The following is a 23,911-nucleotide window of genomic DNA, read 5'->3' on the forward strand; positions in this document are numbered from 1 at the left end:
CTTACAAGAAAACTAACTTCCTAATGCTCTACCTTAGAGTGCGGTTTCTGATTGCCTTTGTAGTACTGCAAGTGGTGGATTTAACTTTCCTTCCACAATTTGAGCCCAGCCGAAACTCTTGGTTATGGAAGCCAGACTCTTCCCACTGCAAAGAGGGACTGGATTGGACAGCTTTGGCTGATGGCAAAGATACCGACTGGCAGACACAACTCTTCATTGAAGGGTCTTCTGAGGCTATCATGCACATCCCTCTCTCCCCCCGCCTTGAGTAGATTTTATTGATTTCCATAGAAGAGATTGGCATACCAAGACCTGAAAGGAAATACCCTTTCTGTTCAATGAGGCTGACTCCCCAGAAAGTGCTGCAGCCATAAAATATATGATTAATAATAAAATATGTGTTATTAAGAGCAGTGTTAACACTGGCTGAATAATGCCCAGTCCTTGTTGTTAATGCAAAGAGCTCCTCCTTCAGAGTTGTCTTTCTAGGAACTCAAAAGCTGGCTGCCTTATCTTCTCCTAGCAGGAGAAGATAAGGCAGCCTGCCTGTGTCTGACCACCTCCAGCAACAGAACCCTGCTGGTCTTTTGTGCTGAGGAAGACTCGTAGCAAGACGACAGCACCAACCACACCGAGACCCCTTTGCCTTCCTCAGGTGCTCTTCCTCCTTTGAGCCATTTCTGCCCCCAGTGCAGGTAAGTGATAAAGCCTTCCCCTGAATCACTGTGTCATGACAGGATGGGGAAGAGACGTAAACCTTCGCTGGGAATCAACCAAATGGACCTAAACTGTCAAAGGGTGGAGAATAGACTATAGGAGCAAAGGAGAGAAGCACTTTGAGCTGTCTTGCTTTTTCAAGCTTCCTTCGCTTCAGAGGGCTTTTGTGAGGAGAAAATAGAATTGTCCTGAATTTCTTGTAGCAAAGGAAGGAAGAAAAATGGGAGAGATGTAAGAAGAAAGACACAGCTCTAGAGGACGTAAGAAAACCCCAAAAGCACAAAAGGTTGCAAATTGATTTTGGGGGGGAAAAAACCTAGCAAACTGTAAAATCAGTAAAAACGGCAATTGCAAAAGATAAGGAAAGACCTATTTTTTTACATGCTTAACACACGTCACAGCATAAGAAGTGCAAGAAAAATAACGGACATCAAAAGGCAAAAAATCCACATTCAGACACTGCAGCACTGAAGCACGTGAAGAAGAAACCAGAACAATCTAAACTGAGGTATAAAAACCAACAACAGCAACAGTTGGAAAATACTCCAAGGCCAGTTTTCAGCTTGCAAGGAAAAACTAGCTGGAAGAACCAAAGCCCAGCCTGATATCCCTAGAAGAAGAGCAGATAGAAAGGGTACGTGGAACTAAAATATTTTATTTGCATGTTGGAATATAGGGGAACATTCAGGGCTGGTTATCCTACATTCATGTTTTCTTCAAAGCATGTCAAGGAAGATTTCAAATATTTCTCTAAGTGCCAAAAAGTTTGGGCACTCCTAGGCTACAGGGATGGACTCTTGGGTCCTGGAGTCAGAGGTTGTCACTGAGTTTGCTCTCCACCCTCGCAGATGTTCCCGGTGATTTATTCTACTGTGATCTTTGAAGGACACATTTTCTAAGTCAATGAGCTGCTTCCTTCCATTTCTTTTCAGTGATGGCGGTGAGAACCTGGAAGCTGTTCACCCCCTTTTTGTGTTGCATTGGATTCCTCCTGGCCCTTTCAAGTAAGTGTCCTAAAGCTGGAACTCAGCAGAACTTCTTAGGGCTTGGTGTTCACCTTGAAGGTCTTTTGCTAGACTTTCCAAACTGTGCACCCACCACACGCTTTAAGTTACAACTTCTGTTGTGCCATTCAACAAGGTGGTGGGGCACAGGAGTTATATTCCAACACATGTGGAAGGATCAGTTTGGGAAATGTTCCCCTTCATTTTCTGAGTCCTCAGTATGTGAATAATTGATTCTTCAACCTCCCAACACGAAACCTGGGTCTCCTTTCAAGAAGGGGTATGGGGGAAGCGCTTCCTCAGCGGTAGCATTCTATGTATTAATTTTTAATTTTTCCCAAGAATTTAACTTTGGCTGTACTTCTAATTTTAGCTGATTTCTGTCATGAGCACTGATGGTGAGCAGGAGGGGGCCCTTATCCAGGGGGGAAAATGCATGCGTAGTAGTGAGGAGTTGAGCAGTCATTTAAAGAGACACAGAACAGACCCGCCTTGACTTTTGGGGTTTATCTGTATGGGTTTTCTCACATTTCTTCAGTTTGTTAGGATTTTCTGTCTACTGTAGCAGTAATAAAACACTAGAGACTTATTCCTCGTCTCAGCGTGGTTCCTGACTGTTAGGACATTTCTGCACACACATACACCCGAGTTTTCTTGGCTCTGGTTTTAAGTGTACATTTTCTTTCACTGTACCTTTATTGCACTGTTGTATATTTTTCATTTAATTTCATGAGCTGCCTATATAAATTTATATACAATATATTGTAAATAAGATGTACCAAGGAAGAATTTTCAGAAACTACGAATAGAGAAATGCATTATTATTAGTAGTAGTAGTAGCAGTATAGGTTTTGCTGTCTTCTGTGCCAGAAGGGCAAGTGGAAGGCCCAGATATTAGCATCACAGTGTGGATGAATAAAATGTAAGATTGGATTAATTAGGCATCAACTAATTATAAATGAGAAAATGATATTTCTCAATAAAAAGATACTTTTCCAGCTAACCAACCCCCTACCCCTGCTTTGAGACAAGAAGACTCAGAATGCTTCAACCCTGTCTGGCTGCTTTCCATTTCAGAAGATGGCTGCCTTGGCCATGTCTAATCTATATGGCTCAGAAAATAGCCTGAGAGGGAGTGTTTTGCAGTCAAGCCATTATCAGAACCAACAGAAACCATCCTCACGTGTGCTGAAGCCACACATTTCTTTACCACAGTATGTGAGGATTAGATGGTATAAATGCTCATTGCAAATGTGGCCACTACTTCTCCCTCTGTGTGGGAGCTCAAGAAATTCAAAATGAGTTCCTGATTTTATCTTTGCCATGGCAAGCCTGTGAGGAAGATTAGTTAGTGCAATAGTGATGGGTCCAAGATCACCAAGCTCTTAGGAACAATACTGGAGTAACGCAGGGGTTGGATCAGGAAAGACAGATTGGTGCTCTCTGGATATCAGCATGCTCAGTGGTCAAGGATTATAGGATCGGTCTTCCACCAGTTTACCTTCCCATGCATTGGGAAGAGCAGGGGGGCAGCTCTTTCTGGTTCCTTCCATCTCCAGCAAAGGGAAACAAGTGGGCACACTCTGAGTGACAAAAAACTCAGGAGGCTGGTAGCACCTTTTCCAACATTTTATTAAAAGGTATAAGCTTTTGTGAGCTGCATCTCACTCCCTCAGATGCATAGAGTGGCTGGACTGATATGAGATGTAAACTGGGGTGAAAAAGGGAGGGGAAGACAGGGTGTTACGCAGATGCAGGCTACATGTGAGACAGATTACCAGTACCTTATCAATTAACAATTGTAGTGTGTTAAAAACCCATTGTGTTTGTTGAGACCTTTTGAGATAGCCTGAAACCTTTTGATGTGAGTTTAGCTATCTCTCTCTCAATTGTGCTGTTAAAGTATTTTTCTCAAAATTGTCACTTTGAATACTGGGAGGTTGAAATGCTCTGATATTACTTTGTCCTTGTTTTGAATCCTGATGTCAAACTTGTGTCCACTCATTCTTTTCCACAGTTTTTTTATTATTATTATTATTATTATTAAAGATATTTTTATTATTGGATATTTTTTGCCTTTGAGTCAGTGTTGACTCCTGGCAACTGTGTGGACCAGTCCCTGCAGTTTTCTTGGCAAGATTTCAGAAGTGGTTTACCTTTGCCTCCTTCCTAGGGCTGAGAGGGAGTGACCGGCCCAAGGTCACCCAGCTGGCTTTGTGCCCAAGGCAAGACTAGAACTCCCAGTCTCCCAGTTTCTAGCCTGAAGCCTTAACCATACACCAAACTGGTTCTTTTTATTATTAGAATAATGAATTAGGAAGGGAAGAAAAGTGGATAGTGGATAGTGACAGTTGAATAACACAAAAATAAACCACTACTAAGCATAAATTGACAGAAATAAAAACATCATGGGAAAACTGTGCCAATTTTTTTCCTGCATCTGTCAGCATTTCTCTTAGTAAAATGTGATTTTTGTTTAGCTTTTCTGATATTTTGTGCAAATTTTATCCTATGTAGAATCCAGGGGGGCATTGCTGGCAGATGATGGCATATATCACAATAGAGAAAGTGCACATGAAAGCGCCTCTAATCTTGGGTGCGTACTTACTGGAACCGGTGATGGTGCTGTTCGTATAAACGTGGGAGCCAAGTAGACATCTGGATTTGTTGCAGGGTCTGGTTCCTATTTTAGCATCATTGTCCTGTTGTTTCTTGTTGCTTTTGAGAATCTGTTTCATGGTGGGTGGCTGTTTATATGCAGAAATAGGCCTGCTACCCAGTACTTGAGAAAATGAAGTGCCATTGTCATTATTAGCTGTAGCTTATTAATAATGTTGTGTGCGATTGAGCTGTGAGCTGTAAGTGACAGCCAATGGTTTTGTTTGTTTGGTCTGTTCTGTTTTTGTGGTCTGTTTTTTAATAGATTCTCCCTGGGAATCAATCAGGCTCTATTGATTTGTCTACTGATCCTGTTGGGTGGATAAGTTCAGTCTCCTGAACACCTGGTTTAATTCCACTGGTTGAGCATCTCCATCAGAACAAATGCAGTTGTAGTGTAGAGCAGCAGTTCCCAACCTTTTTGGCACCAGGGACCGGTTTCGTGGAAGACAATTTTTCCACGGACCCTGGGGGGGCGGCGGGGATGGTTTCAGGATGATTCAAGCACTTCCTCTTTTTCCCGACCTTTTATTCTTTTTGCTTCGCTCCGTTTGGAGATAGCAGCCAATGGGCTTGCTTTCTCTGACAGGAGGCGGAGCTCAGGGGATAATGTGAGTGATGGGGAGCAGCTGTAAATACTCAGGCTGTAAATTCGCTCACTTGTCCACCACTCACCTCCTGCTGTGCGGTCCGGTTCCTAACAGGCCACAGACCAATACCAGTCCGCAGCCTGGGAGCTGGGGACCCCTGATGTAGAGCCTGGATGTAGATGGTAGTTTTGATTATGTGTCCTGGGTGGAAGCTAGAAATATGTAGGCATGCTGTATGTTGTTTATGTGTCCATTGTGTAATCTTACTGCAACATCAAGGAAGTGGACTTGTTCTGTAGATTCACTGAGGCTAAAGTTGATGGTGGGATGAACCTTGTTGAGGTATTGATGGAATTTGTGGAGAAATTCTTTTCTATGAGTCCAGATAGTGAAAATTGCAATGAAATGCAAGTAAAGGAGGGGCTTCAGGGGTAAGAGTTGAGAAAGTATTGTTCTACGTCAGCTGTGAAGGTGCTAAAATACTGAGGAGGTATGTGTGTGCCTTTTAATAAAATTTGTTAGTAATAAAAAGGTTCTACCAGAATCCTCTTGATTTTTTGCTATGACAGACTAACATAACTGACTTAGTAAAGGTAAAGGTTTCCCTTGACGTAAAGTCCAGTCGTGTCCGACTCTAGGGGGCGGTGCTCATCTCCGTTTCTAAGCCTTAGAGCGGGCGTTGTCCGTAGACACTTCCGGGTCATGTGGCCGGCATGACGACACGGAACGCCGTTACCTTCCCACTGAAGCGGTACCTATTGATCTACTCACATTTGCATGTTTTCGAACTGCTAGGTGAGCAGGAGCTGGGACTAGCAACGGGAGCTCACCCCACCGCGCGGTTTCGAACCGCCGACCTTCCGATCGGCAGCTCAGCAGTTTAACCTGCAGCGCCATAACTAACTTACTCAGGGGTAAATTACATATATGCTTCCAAAACATGTGGTAATCCAAAAACGTAAATATATTTTAGAAGCTCGGTAAAAAAAATTAACCTCCCAGTGCAAAACTTTAGAAACATCAGTATGGAACCAGAGAATGCCAAGGAAGAAGCAGGTTACCATAATACCTTCCTTTTCCCAATTGTTCAGAGTGATATTGGTGGATGTGTCTAGGGCAAGGTCTCAGCTGATTGTGAGTGATTTAAACGCTTTAGACAAAATCAGGCTGAAATTATACCATCTTGTTAATTCATGTTCTTGTCACGTGTGGCATTTCTTGGGCTTTCAGGGGCTCAGAAAGAAGACTTACCAGCCCGCTTGACAGAAGCCGTGGTGGAATTTGGACACTTCTTTGTGCTAAACTGCAGCAGCATCCACAGCAGCAGCAGCAACTGTGATATTCAGGAAGAGTCTTCCCTCAGATATGATTATAGAGAGGATGGGCCCACCTGGAAAGCTTTCTCTTTCATTCTCAGTACTTGGACACTCCATGCATTATGTTTTGTGAACTGTACAGATGGCAAAATCAGATATGACAAAACAATCGTCACAGTTTACCGTAAGTCAAATTCAGTTATGAAAGTCTGCCATTTGGAATGCTGCTTACTGTGAATGAGTCTTACTGCAATTCAGGGGAAGACAGGCAGGAATTCTCTTTCCTTCAGGACCAGGGGCTCAAATTCAGCAAGGTCAGAGAAGAAAATGGGGGCTTAGGGAGTGGGAAGTCAAGCCTGAGAGTACAAATCTGCCCGATATAGTGTAATGGTATGTCGGAATGTTTGCTGTAGTAGTAAGTTGAGTTAAGTTAAATTAAGAGTTAAGTTTGGTGTAATGGTTAAGGACCCAGGCTAGAAACCGGGAGACAGTGAATCCTAGTCCTGCCTTGGGCACAAAGCCAGCTGGATGACCTGGGCCAGTCCCTCTCTCTCAGCCCTAGGAAGCAGGCCAGGGCAAGCCAATTCTGAAAAACCTTGCCAAGAAAACTGCAGGGACTTGTCCAGACAGTCTCTAAGAATTGGACATTGTTGAATGGATTAAAAAAACAAACTGGGAATGACCTTGGAGGGGCAGGGGAGAGATGCTGCCTAGGGAACAATCAGATAAAAGGAGGGGGGAGCCCACAACTGCATAACGGATCCAGAAAGAAACTCAGAAAAGATCCTCCTTAATTTATCAGGCCATAAAAGAGACCATGGGGGATTTGTACTTTCAGACTTGCAAGATTCTATTAATGTAGCCTTACAATAAAGTAGAATGACCTCATCTGTGTTGTGTTTCCTGTCTGGTCTACTTGGGAAGGCTGACATATAGAAGCTGAACATGGGTCTTCTTTACCCATTCTAGTGCCCAGAAGAAGTCCCAGGGCATCTGGTAGGAATCTTCTCCCCCAACAATTCCAGCAAAGTTTAGAATTCTTTCCCTGGAAAAACTGCGCCTTGTCCCATTTCTCTTTCTGGCATCAGCTGAAGAGCTTTCTATGTACCTAGACCTTGGAATCCTTTACAATCTCTTTTAAATCTGCTTTTGGCATTGTGTAAACTCATATTGCTTTCTTGTGCTTTATTTGCTGCCTTTATTTTCCCGTGGCTGTTTTTTTTCTTTTTTTAACGGTCAAACTGATCTGAAAGCTTTGCCATAAACTGATGAGAGGGATTGAAAATAAAGTCAGAGAAATGGGAGAGTCTAGGAATTCCTGCTTGCAAAACCAGAGGTGCTGCTAAATTTCTTTGCTGCTGACATCCCATGGAAGGAGAAGTCATTTCAAGTTCCAATGCAACAAAAAGGTTTTGTTTCAAAATTAATACTTGGCTGTTAAAGTTTGGTAATAGGCCTAATCTAGTAGGAGGTGGTTATCTGGCATTTAGAAGAATATGTCTACTGCCCCATTCTAATTATGATAAAAGTTGTATACTAAAATGCCCGAAAAGCATCCCAGGAAAATGAAATGATAGAACTTGGTTTAGCTGGATGATGGTTTCTGCCTTGGGTAAGGGAAAGTGTTTCACAGTTAAGGCATCTCGGCCAATGAAGTCCCTCTAGAAACTCTTTCAATCATGTCTGGGCACACAGGGAAAATTTGGGAGGGTTCCCTCAAGCTGAGTCCGGGTGAAAAGAGGACACCTCTATCTTAAATCTCCCTTGGCTCAACAGTCAGTCTTGCTCCCCCACTCCATGCAAGGCTGCATAAGAAAAGTGCTGGAGGAGGGACCCAATGGTATGAATACAGTTAAGGCAGAGGAGGCAACCACTTGAGGCCCACAGGCAGAGGGCCAGCCACTGGATGTCAGCCTTGCATGGTAGGCCAGACAGGAAACATGGCCAGATGAGGTAATTCTACTTTATTGTAAGGTTACAATTAACAGAATCTTGCACGTCTGAATGTATCTCTCTCCCCTGCCCCCCATCTTCTTTGCAGTCCAAGAAACGAGGGAGGGTCTCTTCTGAGCCACTTGCCTTGCCCACATTCCTGCTGCAGGCTAAGCTGCCCTTTATATGACCGTTCCCTTGGCTGCATCTCTTCGCCCTGTCTCCCAAGGTCATTCCCACATACCATTACACTGGGTTTCTCTTGGCTGCCTATTCCTTGGTAGATTCCTTCAGCCAACCTGATTGCATGGGGTAGGGCTATCATAACTGGTCCGCAAGAGTCCAATGACTCCTAGATGGTTGCAAAGAATGAGCATTTCCTGTAGTTCTTTGTTTATCTAGGGGTCGTGCAAATTTTTGCACCTCAGACATGATAACCCAAATGTAGGGCCTAATAGGCATCATGAGTAGAAGAGTAGTATGGAAGGAAAGAGGAGGGAGGGAAGGAGGAAGACTGCTGCTCTGCAACAGCAGCCACAGCAGCATGGGCTAGACACAAAATCTTTGAAGGCCATCAATACTTCCCTGGCTATCACTGCTGGATGTTCTTCCTCCTTATGAAGGAATGAGGGGAGAGAGCAGATGAATCCTGCAACTGTATATATAATGCAAATGAAGGGAATCTTCCCATTTTCTGTTAATTGCAGAATACAGTCAGGCATTTTCACTGTTTTGAGAAACTCAAGTTGCTTTTAAAGAATGCGGCCACCAATAATGCTTCACCCCAAGTTATCTCAAGCATAGGTCTGCTGAGAAATCACTTTCCACCAGTCTGCTTTCTCCCCAGCCCCTTCCCCCCTCCCTGGACCCAGGGAAGTTCATTATCTTTTCAAATGGGAGAGGGAAGCCTATAGTGGGTGGTGGAGAAGGGCAGATGGCCAAAGCCTCATAGGTCTGGACACATTATATTCTATCCCTGATATACTGTGGGAAAAAATTCCCAAGCTGCAATGGAATGAAGTGAAGAAAAGTTATTATTTTACTCTTCATCACCTGTCCTATACATAGTGGAAATGCTGGCTACATTTTATTCTATTTCAGAACCTCCAAAGAGTATTGAGATGGTTCCAGTACCAGAAATGGAGGTCGGCAAGCCGTATAACTTGACATGCTGGGTTTCTGGTGTAGCCCCTATCCGGAACCTCACTGTGACCTTGTTGAAAGGGGCAGAGCAACTTCTGGTAAAGACCTTTGAGAATCATACTGAACCTGAAGCTGGTCCTGTTGTGGTGAGCCATCGCATTATAGCTCAGCAGAGTGACCACAACAAGAGAGTCACCTGCCAAACATCCCTGGATCTGCGTCCAAGAGGGCCATTCCTGAAAAGCACCTCCCACAACATATCATTAAGAATTTTCAGTGAGTTCCCATTCATGTTTCACTTCCTTTAAAGCAAGTCTACACAACTTGCCTTTCTTGAGAAAGGTGAAAGGTCCCCTGTGCAAGCACCGAGTCATGTCTGACCCTTCGGGGGATGCCACTTTCGCGACATTTTCTTGGCAGACTATAGCAGGGCGGTTTGCCATTGCCTTCCCCAGTCATCACATTCCCCAGCAAGCTGGGTACTCATTTCACCAACCTCGGAAGGATGGGAGGCTGAGTCGGCCTGAGCCGGCTACCCGAGAGAGAACCCAGCTTCCACTGGGATCGAACTTGGGTCATGGGGAGAGTTTTCAGTTGCAATACTGCTGCCTACCACTCTGTGCCACACAAGGCTCTATCTTTCTTGAGAATCAGGCCTTTTAAATGGTCTGTTGGAACTATCCTCCAGAAAAGTAGGTAAGATCAGAACAGAGAAACATGCAAGACCAGGGGGAAAAAAATGGAATCGGAACTTAAAATTAAAGGAATTAGAGTTAAGACAATTAAGTTCTCATTATTTGATAACATCCTCTTCTTTCATGTTGAAAATGATAGTTAAATAGCAACTTTTAGAGGGGTCTGTGGACTGCTCTGGAGGAGACAGGCAGCCTTGGGGCCTCACAGCTCCTCTGCCCTGATGGTGAATTACAGCGGCCAAAGGCATGAACGAAAATTTTAACAAAAGAACAGAGGTGATCAGAGCCCCAGTTTCAAGGCATAATCGGGGCACTGATTGCAACTTCTTTCAGATCCTAGTGCTGAGGAAAGTGAAGAGTTGGCAGGGGAAAAAAAGGGCAAGGAAGAAGTCTATTTTTTCTTTCTTATCTCCTGCGGCCAAGTAGGGGAAAGAGGCAAATTCAGTCTGCATGAATGGTGGAATTTCCACCTCTGGTTGCACTGTACTTCAGTTGACTTGCAGCGATAATGATGATAACAATGTAAAAAGGATTTCAGGTATAGGAATTAAATACTTTTGAAAATGCAGGCATTTTTACATATAATTCACATAATTACATGTAACTCACAGAGCCTTTAACAAGGTATTGTTTGAATGCAAATGCTCCACCAGCTTTAAAGGAAACATGGTACAATCAGACTGGAATCAGACTGGAATCAGAGATTCATTAAACCACCCAGCTGTGCTTCTTCCCACCCCACTACCACAGGGCTATTAAAGGGGACTGATAGCCCCATGGCAAAACCCAGAAAAATCCTGATTTTTGGAAGACAGTGCCAGAAGACTCCCGCTCCTGCCCCCCTATATGTTCTGGAGAGTGATTGTGGTGATTTCTCCTGCTGGTGGATGATTCTGTGTGGGGAAAGAAAGAAAAGCTGGGGAAACCACTGCTCACGCTCCTGAAAGTGTCCTGCACTAAATCTATAAGGACAGCAACGCTTCCTGGCCTTGTAGCTGTTCAGTGGTATCAGTGCAATCCATGTCAACACTTTTCTGTTGCACTCAGGGATGTGCAAACCATATACTTTAGTATGGCTATATGTTTTTGACTATTGTCATCAACATCTGTAAGAGTCAGGAGAAAGGAAGAATGGAGAGCAGGAGGAGGAAACTGGTAGGCTGTTGACCCAGTTGGTTTATAGTCTCTTGAGTCCTCAATCCAGGTTGTCCAGTGCAGAAGGCAACATCCTCTTCCTCTTGCCCTTTTAATTATGTCCTGCAAATAAATGAAAACAGACTTTTAAATCAGCAGCCCCCTGCCCCCCACAAAGACCTTGGCAGCCTCTCTGGGGCAGCTGTTCTCTTCTAGTCTAGGAGGGAGGGCTGGAATCTCCTAAAATGGTACCGCATCTTCTGAACATGCTCTAGGAAGAGAAAGGAAAGGGCAATTATTGCATCCTCCTATGTTGGTATTCATTCATAGATCCTGCCTTTCATTCAAGAGGTCAAGGCAGTATACATAGTGCTCCTCCTAATTTTCCTCATAACAACCCTTGAGTAGGTTGGGCTGAGAGAAGGTGACTGGACCAAAGTCACCCGGGATGCTTCCACAGCCAACAATGGACTAGAATCTGGGTCTTGCTGCTTCTAACCCAGCATTTTAAGCATGCTGTATTCCTTCCTGCAACTGGAATAAAAGCACTGTGTTTTATTCAAGAGCCATGTTCGCAAACAAGCTTACCCACAGTTAACCCAAATTTCTGGGTTCTTTTAACACCCTGAAGCATAAACCAACTACAAGTGCTGGGTTGACACATGACACACTAAGGCATAAATAAGATGGCTAGCTTGAGGTTCAGTATTTTGTTGAAATACAGTAAAGGATAGACATCTGCAATCAGATGAAAAGGCACTTATAGGCTTTGGTGGTAAAAACATCTCACACAAAAAAGGAGATGTTCTAGAAGGGTGATTCATCAAAGATGTTGCTGCTTAAAAAAGAAGCAGGGCAGTGGTTGAGGTGTTAAAATAGGTTTTCGATATAGTTTAAGTCTCAAAACACTGCTGTCAAACTATGGATGATTCATAGTTCCTTGGATAAGATTAGAAATGAAGGAAGGTTGGGCATTTAATGTCCATTTCAGTGTAGAATTCCAATGGAAACCTCACTAGTTTACCTTTCAGGACAAAATCTTGTCTAGTGAGCCAAGATGTTCCGAAGATATCAGAGACTTTACACAATGGTGGCTTAAGAAACAATGTCCCACAATGGGTCCTGGAGCATCAAAGCATGCCTATCAGATAGATCTTGTTGTTGTTTATTCGTTTAGTCGCTTCCGACTCTTCGTGACTTCATGGACCAGCCCACGCCAGAGCTTCCTGTCGGTCATCAACACCCCCAGCAACCCCAGGGACGAGTCCGCCACCTCTAGAATATCATCCATCCACCTTGCCCTTGGTCGGCCCCTCTTCCTTTTGCCCTCCACTCTCCCTAGCATCAACATCTTCTCCAGGCTGTCCTGTCTTCTCATGATGTGGCCAAAGTATTTCAGTTTTGCCTTTAATACCATTCCCTCAAGTGAGCAGTCTGGCTTTATTTCCTGGAGGATGGACTGGTTTGAACTTCTTGCAGTCCAAGGCACTCTCAAAATTTTCCTCCAACACCACAGTTCCAAAGCATCGATCTTCCTTCGCTCAGCCTTCCTTATGGTCCAGCTCTCGCAGCCATATGTTACTACGGGGAACACCATTGCTTTAACTATGCGGACCTTTGTAGTCAGTGTGAGGTCTCTGCTCTTAACTATTTTATCGAGATTGGTCATTGCTCTTCTCCCAAGGATTAAGTGTCTTCTGATTTCCTGACTGCAGTCAGCATCTGCAGTAATCTTCACACCTAGAAATACAAAGTCTTTCACTGCTTCTACATTTTCTCCCTCTATTTGCCAGTTATCAATCAAGCTGGTTGCCATAACCTTGGTTTTTTTGAGGTTTAGCTGCAAGCCAGCTTTTGCACTTTCTTCTTTCACCTTCATCATAAGGCTCCTCAGTTCCTCTTCGCTTTTAGCCATCAAAGTGGTATCATCTGCATATCTGAGATTGTTAATGTTTCTTCCAGCGATTTTAACTCCAGCCTTGGATTCCTCAAGCCCAGCATGTCGCATGATGTGTTCTGCATACAAGTTGAATAGGTAGGGTGAGAGTATACAGCCCTGCTGTATTCCTTTCCCAATCTTAAACCAGCCCGTTGTTCCGTGGTCTGTTCTTACTGTTGCTACTTGGTTGTTATACAGATTCCTCAGGAGGCAGACAAGATGACTTGGTATCCCCATACCACTAAGAACTTGCCACAATTTGTTATGGTCCACACAGTCAAAGGCTTTAGAATAGTCAATAAAACAGAAATAGATGTTTTTCTGAAACTCCCTGGCTTTTTCCATTATCCAGCGGATATTGGTAATTTGGTCCCTAGTTCCTCTGCCTTTTCTAAACCCAGCTTGTACATCTGGCAATTCTCGCTCCATGAACTGCTGAAGTCTACCTTGCAGGAACTTGAGCAATACCTTACTGGCATGTGAAATGAGTGCCACTGTTCGATAGTTTGAACATTCTTTAGTGTTCCTCTTTTTTGGTATGGGGATATAAGTTGATTTTTTCCACCCTGATGGCCATTCTTGTGTTTTCCAAATTTGTTGGCATATAGCATGCATTACCTTGACAGCATCATCTCGCAAGATTTTGAACAGTTCAGCTGGGATGCTGTCGTCTCCTGCTGCCTTGTTATTAGCAATGCTTCTTAAGGCCCATTCAACCTCACTCTTCAGGATGTCTGGCTCTAGCTCACTGACCACACCGCCAAAGCTATCCCCGATATTGTTATCTTTCCTATACAGGTCTTCTGTATATTCTTGCCACCTTTTCTTGATCTCTTCTTCTTCTGTTAGGTCCTTGCCATCTTTGTTTTTGATCATACCCATTTTTGCCTGGAATTTACCTCCGATGTTTCTAATTTTCTGGAAGAGGTCTCTTGTCCTTCCTATTCTATTGTCTTCTTCCACTTCTGTGCATTGCTTGTTTAAAAATAATTCCTTCTCTCTTCTGGCTAACCTCTGGAATTTTGCATTTAATTGGGCATATCTCCCCCTATCACTGCTGCCTTTTGCTTTCCTTCTTTCTTGGGCTACTTCTAGTGTCTCAGCAGACAGCCCTTTTGCCTTCTTGGTTTTCTCTTTCTTTGGGATGTATTTTGTTGCCGCCTCCTGAACAATGTTGCGGACTTCTGTCCATAGTTCTTCCGGGACCCTATCTACTAAGTCCAGTCCCTTAAATCTATTCTTCACCTCCACTGCATATTCCTTAGGAATATTAGTGAGCTCATATCTAGCTGATCTGTGGGTCTTCCCTAATCTCTTGAGTCTGATCCTAAATTGTGCAATAAGAAGTTCATGATCTGAACTACAGTCAGCTCCAGGTCTTGTTTTTACCAACTGTATAGATGTCTGCCACCTTTGGCTGCAAAGGATGTAGTCAATCTGATTTCGGTGTTGTCCATCTGGGGAAGTCCATGTATAAAGCCGTCTCTTAGGTTGCTGGAAGAGAGTGTTTGTTATGCAGAGTGAGTTGTCTTGGCAAAATTCTATCAGCCTATGTCCTGCTTCGTTTTGTTCTCCCAGGCCATGCTTACCTGTAATTCCAGGTGTCATTTGACTGCCCACCTTAGCATTCCAGTCTCCTGTGATGAAAATAACATCTCTTTTAGGCATGTTGTCCAGTAGGTGCTGCAGATCCTCATAGAACTGCTCTACTTCAGCTTCTTCAGCATCTGTGGTTGGGGTGTATATTTGGATCACTGTGATGTTAGATGGCTTGCCCTGAATTCGAATTGAGATCATTCTATCGTTTTTTGGATTGTATCCAAGCACTGCTTTAGCCCCTTTACTATTAATTATGAAGGCTACTCCATTTCTTCTGTGGTCCTCTTGTCCCCAGTAGTAGATCTGGTGGTCATTTGATGTGAAGTGGCCCATTCCAGTCCATTTCAGTTCACTGACGCCCAAAATGTCTATCTTGAATCTTGACATCTCACCAATAACCACATCCAATTTGCCCTGGCTCATAGACCTTACATTCCAGGTTCCAATGGTGTGTTGATTCTTAGAACATCGGATTCGCCGTTCACCACCAGCACCGTTGGCCGCTAGCCATCTTTCGGCTTTGAGCTAGCTGCGTCATCACGTCTGGGGCTAGTTGAACTCATCCTCTGTTCCTCCCCAGTATCATTTTGACCATCTTCCGACCTGGGGGTCTCATCTTCCGATGGTATACCGACATATCTCTGGTTGTACTGATCCATTTAGTTTTCACGGCAAGAATCCTGGGGTGGGTTGCCATTACCTTCCCCAGGGATCGCATTTAGTCTGACCTCTCTGTCATGACCTTCCCGTCTTGGGTGGCCCTTCACGGTTTAGCTCATGGCATCATTGAGGTGCTCAAGCTCCAGCACCACAAGGTAATGATCCTTTGCTGAAGACCAGATAAATCTACAAAGGTAAAATCGCAATCAATCCTTATTTATTTAGGTAGACTATGATCTAGCATAAGCAGGTATGTTAGGTATGTTCCTATGTTAGGTACCTGAATATCCCAGAGGAAAAAACACATCAGCCATCCTATAAAATACCAATGCTTCTAAAACTGCCTGTCTTTGAACTATTGACTAGCTATTCACAAGTCTGATTAATACTGTAACTTGGAGATTTTTTCATTCCAGGGGCTACTGCGAACATTTTTGAGGAGACAGTTTTCCTACAGAATAGGGTGGTGACTCAGGGAGATCCAGTCTGTTTAAATTACAGCCCTACTTGATTGACTGGAGTCTGTACACAAGTCCTGAAGTGGAAAGAACAATGAAAGTGACTCCTGAATTTCAGGACATCCACTAGGAATGGATTTCTAAGGAGTGGTGGTAGCAATCCCCAAACTTGGAGATAGTGGAGGATGTCTTTCTCCTTGAAGTGGTCAATGGGGAGCTGTGAAGGAACTCTTGAAGTCCTTCAACCCATCCAACCCTTGGCAGATAGGAAGGAAGATAAATAGTCCATCTCTCTCAGAGAGAAACCCAGCCAATAACCCCACTTACCGTTGTCTTTCTCTTGTCACTGCAGAACCTCTTGAGCAGTTGACCCTGGAACTTCAGAAGCCCTCACCAGGCCAACCCTGGGCCTATAACCTGATATGCCACGTAATAAGGGTGCATCCCTGCCATAGGCTTATCGTGACCTTTTTTAAAGGATCAAAGAGGTTGGGTTTGCCACATTTCACAAACTGTACTTGGTCTGAAGTAGAAAACTATGCAGTCAATTACTCTGTCACCCTTCACCCAGAGGACCACCGTCAGAAAGCTTATTGTCACGCAGTGGTGTATTTGAGCCTCCATGAGCCTGCCTATCAAATGAAATCCTCAGAATTTTCACTCAAGATTGCTGGTAAGTTTGCAAGCCCAGAACCCGCTTTGAGGAGCTTTCTTTACTGAACATTCTAGCCCTTCTTCTCATTTCAGGAATGTTGCCACAGCTTCCACTCTCTTGGGATGATCAAACAGCATCCTTTTTTCCTTGTTATTTTAAAAGATGTTTTATAAATGGAGGACAGCCAGCTCAGGCATCTCTCAGACAGACAGACAGACAGACATTTACTACTGTATTTTCTTTTTTAAATGCATTAACCCTTTCTCCATTTTTTTAAAAAAGGTATGCATACACAATTACATGTATGATCAGAGTAGCAGAAACTCCCTTTGTTCTTATACTCACTAGGCTGCTGTGAAATAAGTGAACTTAACAGGTAAAATGCCATATGCTCAATTTTTTGTCCCCAGTCAGTTTGGCAGATGACTGCTGCTCCTGTTGCATGCCACTTGGGCCTAGTCCACAAGGAGCGCAGTGGGGGTAAACGTGGCCAGTGGGCTGGGAGAGAAAAAGATTACAACATACAGAGCTGTAAGCTTTATGACTGCCATGGATGTTTTTCCGCAGAGTTTGGATTAGATCTCGGAATGCCATCAAGGGAAGGTGCTCCAGTCCATCAATGTTTGAAAGCAAAATGCCAAGTTTTTAAACCAGGATCGGCCCCAGAAGTCTCCTCTCTCACCCACATGTATAACAGAACACTTCATTATAAGTATGTAGAAAAAGCATGTGACTGCTCAGGTGTGAGAGAAAGGTATTCTATATATGCTCAGAGACCTTTCTTTATTACATAATATGAAGGGAGACCACAACATAATGTTGAGGTTGCCAGCCAGCTATGGGAGATACCATTCCAGATACCGATCCTCTTATTCCAGTTCCTGCTTGCTTGGTCATTCTTAGGAAGTAATTTTAATTAAATCTGTTTCATCAACTCATTTTTTAAATAATGACGAATCTCTCCTACCCAGTTCTTCAGCTAATACATTTCTGAAGTAAAGGCAACACATTGATTTACCTTCCATGTCACAGATGGACCACAGTGCCTTTATTTATTGATTTTATAATATTTCTACTGTATATATCTTTCCATTAATGTCACCAAAACTGGTGCAGTAAATCAGGTTATAAAAAATAATATAGAGAAACAAAACAAAACAGCAATAAAATAAAAGTAGAATAATATTAGGGTTTTTATTATTAAAGCAGCCCATAAGCCTCACTAAAAACTTAGCATTCCTTCTTTTCCAAAATAATGGGAGTGTGTGGATGAATCTTAGCCTGGAGAGGAAATGATTCTACAAATTGGAAATGGTTCAGTGAAAAGCCTATTCACATGAGCCCAGGAAGAGAGGAAGGAGTGTCCCACCCCCGGGGGGGGGGGGACATTTGCAAATCCCAAAACTGGATAGATTCCTTCTGAGGAAAGGCCATTATCTACTCCCCATTTAGGGTTTACTTTACTTTAATTAATTCAATTTAATTTATTCAATTGAGGTGTTGTCTGACTCCGAACAACTCTGGGTAGTTCACAGTGTAACAAAAATAAAACAAAATATAATACAATTCAAAAAACAAATCCAAACAAAAATAAATAAGGGGTTAAAGGATTATAGTGACTACTCTGAATTGCAGCAATTGGCAGCCAGGGCTGGACTTGAGGGACACACCCATTTAGCTCTTTTTATCAAGGGAGTCAGGAAACTGAATTTTTAAGTGAAGCTGTTTTCGTATTTTCCTCCTTGTAAAACTGAAGCTATCTTTTCGTGGCTCCTAATATGTCCAGATTGTTGGCAGATCCACATTTTATCAACCCACTTTTTCCCCACATCTTTGGCTTAACTGCCAAAGGCCTGTCAGAGGACCTGAGGTGAAACATGAAAAACTGCTGTCATTCAGATCTTAACTGAAATCACCACAGATTCAGTGTAAGATCTTCTTTATGCAAAACATTTCCTTTGCTGTTGAGTTAAAAATTCAGTCTAAAGTGAACAAATAATTGCTAACTTACTGAAATATTATTTCTTGAAACTTAAGGTGTCTAAAAAGTTTACCGTATGAGTTCAAGATGTACTAGTTCAATAAGCTGAAAAAAATTGGCTGTGAACGTATAATGAACATATATAAAATACAATATCCTGTCTGACGGCTATTTCTCACAGTTCAGTTTATCTGTAAGCGTACAATGTAATTGTAAGCTTGCGGTGGGGTATAATCAAATAACAGATACTTATTCCCTCAAACCTCCTTTGCTCTTCAGCGCCAGTTTCAGATTACATTAATGCAGTATTCTGCTTGGAAAATTTGAAGCAGGCTGGTACTTTCTCTCATCTGAAGTACATGTTTGCTTATTAATGTGTAGTTTGATTTGCGGAATTTGTATTTCTGTTTTCTACTGTATAAAAGCTTTCCGGAAAGACCTTGATGCAGTTGGGGCATATACTGAATTCTCTTTGCAAAGTTTGTCCCCCTTAACATATCTAAATATTTGGACAATAATGTTGTGGGTGTTTCATTCCCCTTTCCTAATTGTCTTCCTATTTGGCTTTCAGAATCCTATTTGGCTATCATTGTAGCTGCTACCGCTGCTGCTGCTTTGCTAGTCATTGTGCTAGTGGTCTTTCTCATCTTCATCATTAGACTTTGGATCCATTAATAAAATGAAAAGGGTAACTCAATGAATCAAACATTATTTACGAAGAGACACCAGAGCAGGAGTTCTGTTTTATGAGCGTCTCATCTGCACGGAATGTGTCATGACCCAATGGAGAATCACTTTGTATGTGGAAAAAATCTTAAGGCTTTAACGAAAGCTCACCATATCGTATCCAGACCTGATCTTGAGCTTGTGGAAATCGGAATCAGGAAAACGTATTCCACTCTCTGGCATTCTTCTTTCTGCTTAAAATGTCCCATTCAAAGGAACCAAAGCTGCAATGACTGGCTGGTGTCATGGACCTCTGTGAGATGGGTTCCCATCAATTCATAGTTTGGAGGATTGTTCACATTTGAGGACTTTTTGATGATTATAAAGTGAGCAGTGATTATTTAAAAGAACCATGTTTCCTAGTAGTACATGTTAAAGGAATGTCAACAATCATGGATGATATATTCATTCTTTTAATAAACTGATAGGGCAATATTATATTGATGTAAATGCCCTCCCCCTTCCCACAGTGTATATACTATTACAGAATGTAGTGAATAATGCATTTATTAGCAATGCAAAAACTCTGTAACTATAACACTTTGAGAGCAGGTAGTGAGATACGGGTAAAAATGTATACAAAATTGGAGACATTTGCTAGAGGAAGACACACAGGAAAGTGCAGCATCGGGACATAAATTATCACACTGAAATTAAGGACCATTCTGTATTCAACGATGCTAAAATTCTGTATTTCCAGATCCTTCACAGTGTTTTTCAGTATCTAGCTACAGCAATTTAAGGGAACAGGACAAAAGCCCAAACTGGAATGGTTGAAAATGGGTCTTAAGGAAGCATGGGAATGTACAGCAATAATTCAGTGGATCAGGGAATAATGATTTTATGACAGACAGTAGACCAGAGGTAAGAAGACAAACAGTACATGCAACAAAAGTTATAGCTGCAAGAACAACATAGTACATAACTGCAGCACAACGCCACAGTAACCCCCAAAGACTACCTTACACCCCAAATAACTCTGTATGCTAGTCTTTCCATCAAGTTGCTTTCTCATTCTAACAGCCACTTAAAGAAACTGAGCCCTTAGAAGAGTTACCCTTGGAATTTCATCTTCCAGCAAATGTTTAGCATAACCTCGAGTGATTTGCTTGGCAAGGCAGCCAATACAGGAGGAATCAACTGCTACCGGACTCCAGAGTAAACGGAAGAAAGTGCTCGACTCCACTGCTTGTCCTTTACATGGACAACCCCTGAAAGGTGGAGGAATTCCCATGCATGACTTTTCTGCAGAACCTGGGAGGGAAGGATGTCCCATCAGGCCTGAGGATAAAGGCCGTTCAACAGATGATAACATGACGATAAGCAGCTGACTAAAAAGCTTCTTCAAATAAAATGTCATAATTGCTGGGTGAGCAAGATGACTGGCCATCAACAGAGACACCCTGAAGGGAAATGACGAAAGAAAACACGCTGTATTAACTGCAAGCACAGAATTATACCCACCTGATAAAGTGTGATAGCCCAATATGATGAGCTCTTTAGGCTACCAGGGTCACCTAGGATTAATGGTGGCCACCTGCAGCAAGCTACACTAAAGATGCAGACACGCAGCCAGAGCTTCAGGGCAAAGAGCCCTGCTTTGACCTCTAAAGAGGGTTAAGGAAAGACGTCTGCACTGGCTCAGGGGCTCTCACCAGCAACCATGAAGAACCAGCCACCATGGCAAACAAGGGCCGTGAGGAAGACACCCCTTTAGAAACGACATCTTCTAGCAGAGCTAGCAAGTGCATATAAACCTACCCCATGTTATTCTGTTCTTTCTGCTTTTTTTAGATCTGTTTTTAAAAGTTTGCCAAACACCTACAGTAGTTGTTTTTTTAAAACTAAATTTTGTGCTTTCTTAATCATACCAACAAAAATATGTGTGTGTATAACTGGATGAAATAAAAATTAACCCCCAACCCCCCAAATACTGGAAATTTATATCACAAATTAAACAATTTAAAAAAATCTGACAAGCTATTCATGTCTTCTTCCTTGCTCCTTTGTCCAAAACCACCGCCATCAAAAGCAAAAGCAAGCCGAAACTTAACACAAATGTTGACAAACATTTCAGCAAGTCACAGCTTGGGGTGGGGTGGGGGGTGGGGGGTGAGAGAGTGACTGTCTCAAAGTCACCCAGTGAGCTCCATGACTGACTGGAGCCTTGAACCCAGGTTTCCCCAAAGTCCAGCATCTTAACTGCTACAAAACAAAGTATGTATTTTCGCCTGGGGCTTTTTAACTTTCTTATATAACAGCTTGGTAAATTAAATCAAGTAATTGTTAACAGAAATGGGTGCTGTAGAATGTTTTCCTGATGAACTTCCACTGTGTGAACATTTTTTTTTCCAAAAGTTTACCTCAAATCTGCTTCCTGCTGATTAGGAAATTCTGCTCCACCTTCTGCATGTCAGCCCTTTAGGAATTTGAAGACAACTGTTGTATTTCCTTTTAGCCTAAGCATATATTTACTGAATGTATGAACACAGTTCTGCACGGGGTACAAAACTCCATTTGTCTTCTGGGTCCTTCCCTCCTTTCTCCATTTTCTATGAAATATTCTAAAAAGGGAAAAGAAAATAATTTGACATCCACCCTGTTATCAAGACCTCGGGATGACTTGCACCTTTGGGCAGCTATCCACAGAGCATCTGGCTGACAATGCAGATGGAGGACACCTAAATTCACAGAATCTGCTGGTTCTCCAGTGAAAGCTTGGTCAAGCTGTTCATCTCCTTTCTTCACTAGCTTCAGGCAACTAATTGTTCTGTCTGGTACTGTTAGCACCTGTCCACCCAGAACCTGATCACAAATGTTTCTTCTTCTTCTGGATGACATTTGGGCAGAGAAAGAGGGCATTTTAAAGAGGGCATGTTCCCAAAGCAGCTATCCTCTCTTGAGCTGGTAACTCTAGAAGCAGCTTGCCCTTCCATGCTTTGAATGGAAACTCATCTAGTTACATTCTTGCAGGAAACCATCTTGTCCCAAGCCTTTCTTTTCACCCCTGTGCGTAAATCACAATGCCAGTTCAATGTGTCAGTTCTGTTCCCTTCCAACTCACATTCTTTGCTTTCTTCACTATCTCAGTTCCTCCAACCCATTTGGTAATGTAGTTGATGGCCGTTTATGCACAAAGCCACACTGGCTTTGTGTTCAGATCTTTGGTCACTTGATGTGTGATTATGCCTCAGCAGCATAATAAAGTTCCTTCTATGATGGGGATGGGCAACCTTGCAATGGGCAAGATGTTCAGTTTCTCCAAGAGCTACAGTCACATTATGGTGGAGTCTAGATGTAACAGAGAAAGAATGGGGTAAAGATCTCATCATGATCATCATCGTGATCGCCAAATGCAGTGCCTTGGTTCAAAGACCAAAAGGTGCTTCACAGCTTCTACATGATCCAGATGTGTTTGAGTTAAGGAGTTAAGGATGCCCCCGGATAGCCCCAGTAATACTGATCTTCAAGTGTTACAATTTATAAAACAGCCAGAGAAGCAGTAATATTTCATAAAATGACATTGCTGATTTTTGGGTGCACAATGAGGAGAGGCTTCTTGGGGTCACAAAAGAGTGGCGCAGGGACCCCACGCAGCCTGCATGTGACTCAAATGCAGCTGGGGTTCTAACATTATAGAATCATTGTTTATTCTGGTCAGTAGGTGGCTTTGGACTAGTTGTGTCGGTGAACTCAGGCACTTAGTCTTTCTCTTCTGTTCTTAGTGTAGGGAATGAACTTCCCATCTCGTGTCTTGACTAGACATTTTAAGATTACCATGACTCTTTGGAAAGGATGATCACAGCAAGTCCTCTCCCAGGACAATCCCACACGTGTTCATGCTGAAGAAAGAGTTGTGGGGGTCAATGTAACATGCTGATTGTTAAATAGATGTGCATGAATGGATCCAATTTTATTCAAATGTATTTGGAATATTGTTCCAATTCAAACATTTGAACTGATTCAGAAAATCCAATTTGATTCAGACTTCCAAATCAATTCGGACCCGATCTCTGATTCAGATGGGATTCGTAAACCTCCCAGAGTCGCTTGCGAGATGGGCAGTTTAGGAATGTGAGAAAGAAATAAATAAAATTGATTTGGCCCAATTTTCACTATTAAAACACAAGTGTGCTTGCATGGAAAGCAGGCAAATAAGTTACATTTGAATTGGATTTGGTGCTCCAAATCAGTATGTGGAACATTTGCACAGGCATCCAACAAAGGGACACCATAGTGTGTTTATATATCCTTAGCAGGACATTGAACTGTATTGCAAACCATTAAAAACTGCTGCAAATTCCAGGTTTCCAGGCTTGATCTGGAGATCGAAAACATAAGAAAAACAAGCATTGGGAGCAAAAACAGAAATTGCAACAGGTAGAACAGCAGCATGTTCTGCTGGGGTGGGGGTGGGCTCGGTTAGGGGTTCAGGGTCCCCATGACTGGATGCTGGGCTTTGCAACATATGACAAGAACACCAGCAACAGCAACAACATTAACGTGGGATTTATATAAAACCAGCCTCTTTGGTCTTAAGGAGTTGTGTCAAAATGCCTTGAGCATGTGGATTGACCAGGCTTTTGGGCTTCAATGCCACTGAAATCTGAAAAGCTGTACTTGGCGCATAGTCCCAAGCTGGCTTGATAGACCCATCTGGAGCCAGCAACAGCATGCTTCACCCACCCACAGATCCCCAGCTAT

General features: G+C 42.8%; 1 protein-coding gene across 2 annotated transcripts; it reads left to right on the forward strand.

The window, feature by feature from the left end:
• Nucleotides 1-561: 561 nt before the first annotated feature.
• Nucleotides 562-21,051, forward strand: LOC134490933 (intercellular adhesion molecule 1-like). 2 transcript variants are annotated; one of them, XM_063294319.1, is made up of 6 exons: nt 562-695; nt 1,650-1,721; nt 6,200-6,469; nt 9,319-9,636; nt 16,198-16,518; nt 19,053-21,051. In XM_063294319.1, exons 2-6 carry the CDS (start codon nt 1,652-1,654, stop codon nt 19,154-19,156), a joined length of 1,083 nt encoding a protein of 360 aa, XP_063150389.1. In that variant the 5' UTR covers nt 562-695; nt 1,650-1,651; the 3' UTR covers nt 19,157-21,051. The 2 variants fall into 2 exon arrangements, with proteins under 2 accessions (XP_063150389.1, XP_063150390.1); XM_063294320.1 differs by having other exon boundaries at nt 16,198-16,283.
• Nucleotides 21,052-23,911: the final 2,860 nt, after the last annotated feature.

The sequence above is a fragment of the Candoia aspera genome, chromosome 2 (assembly GCF_035149785.1).
Source record: "Candoia aspera isolate rCanAsp1 chromosome 2, rCanAsp1.hap2, whole genome shotgun sequence".
NCBI classification, from domain to species: Eukaryota; Metazoa; Chordata; class Lepidosauria; order Squamata; family Boidae; genus Candoia; species Candoia aspera.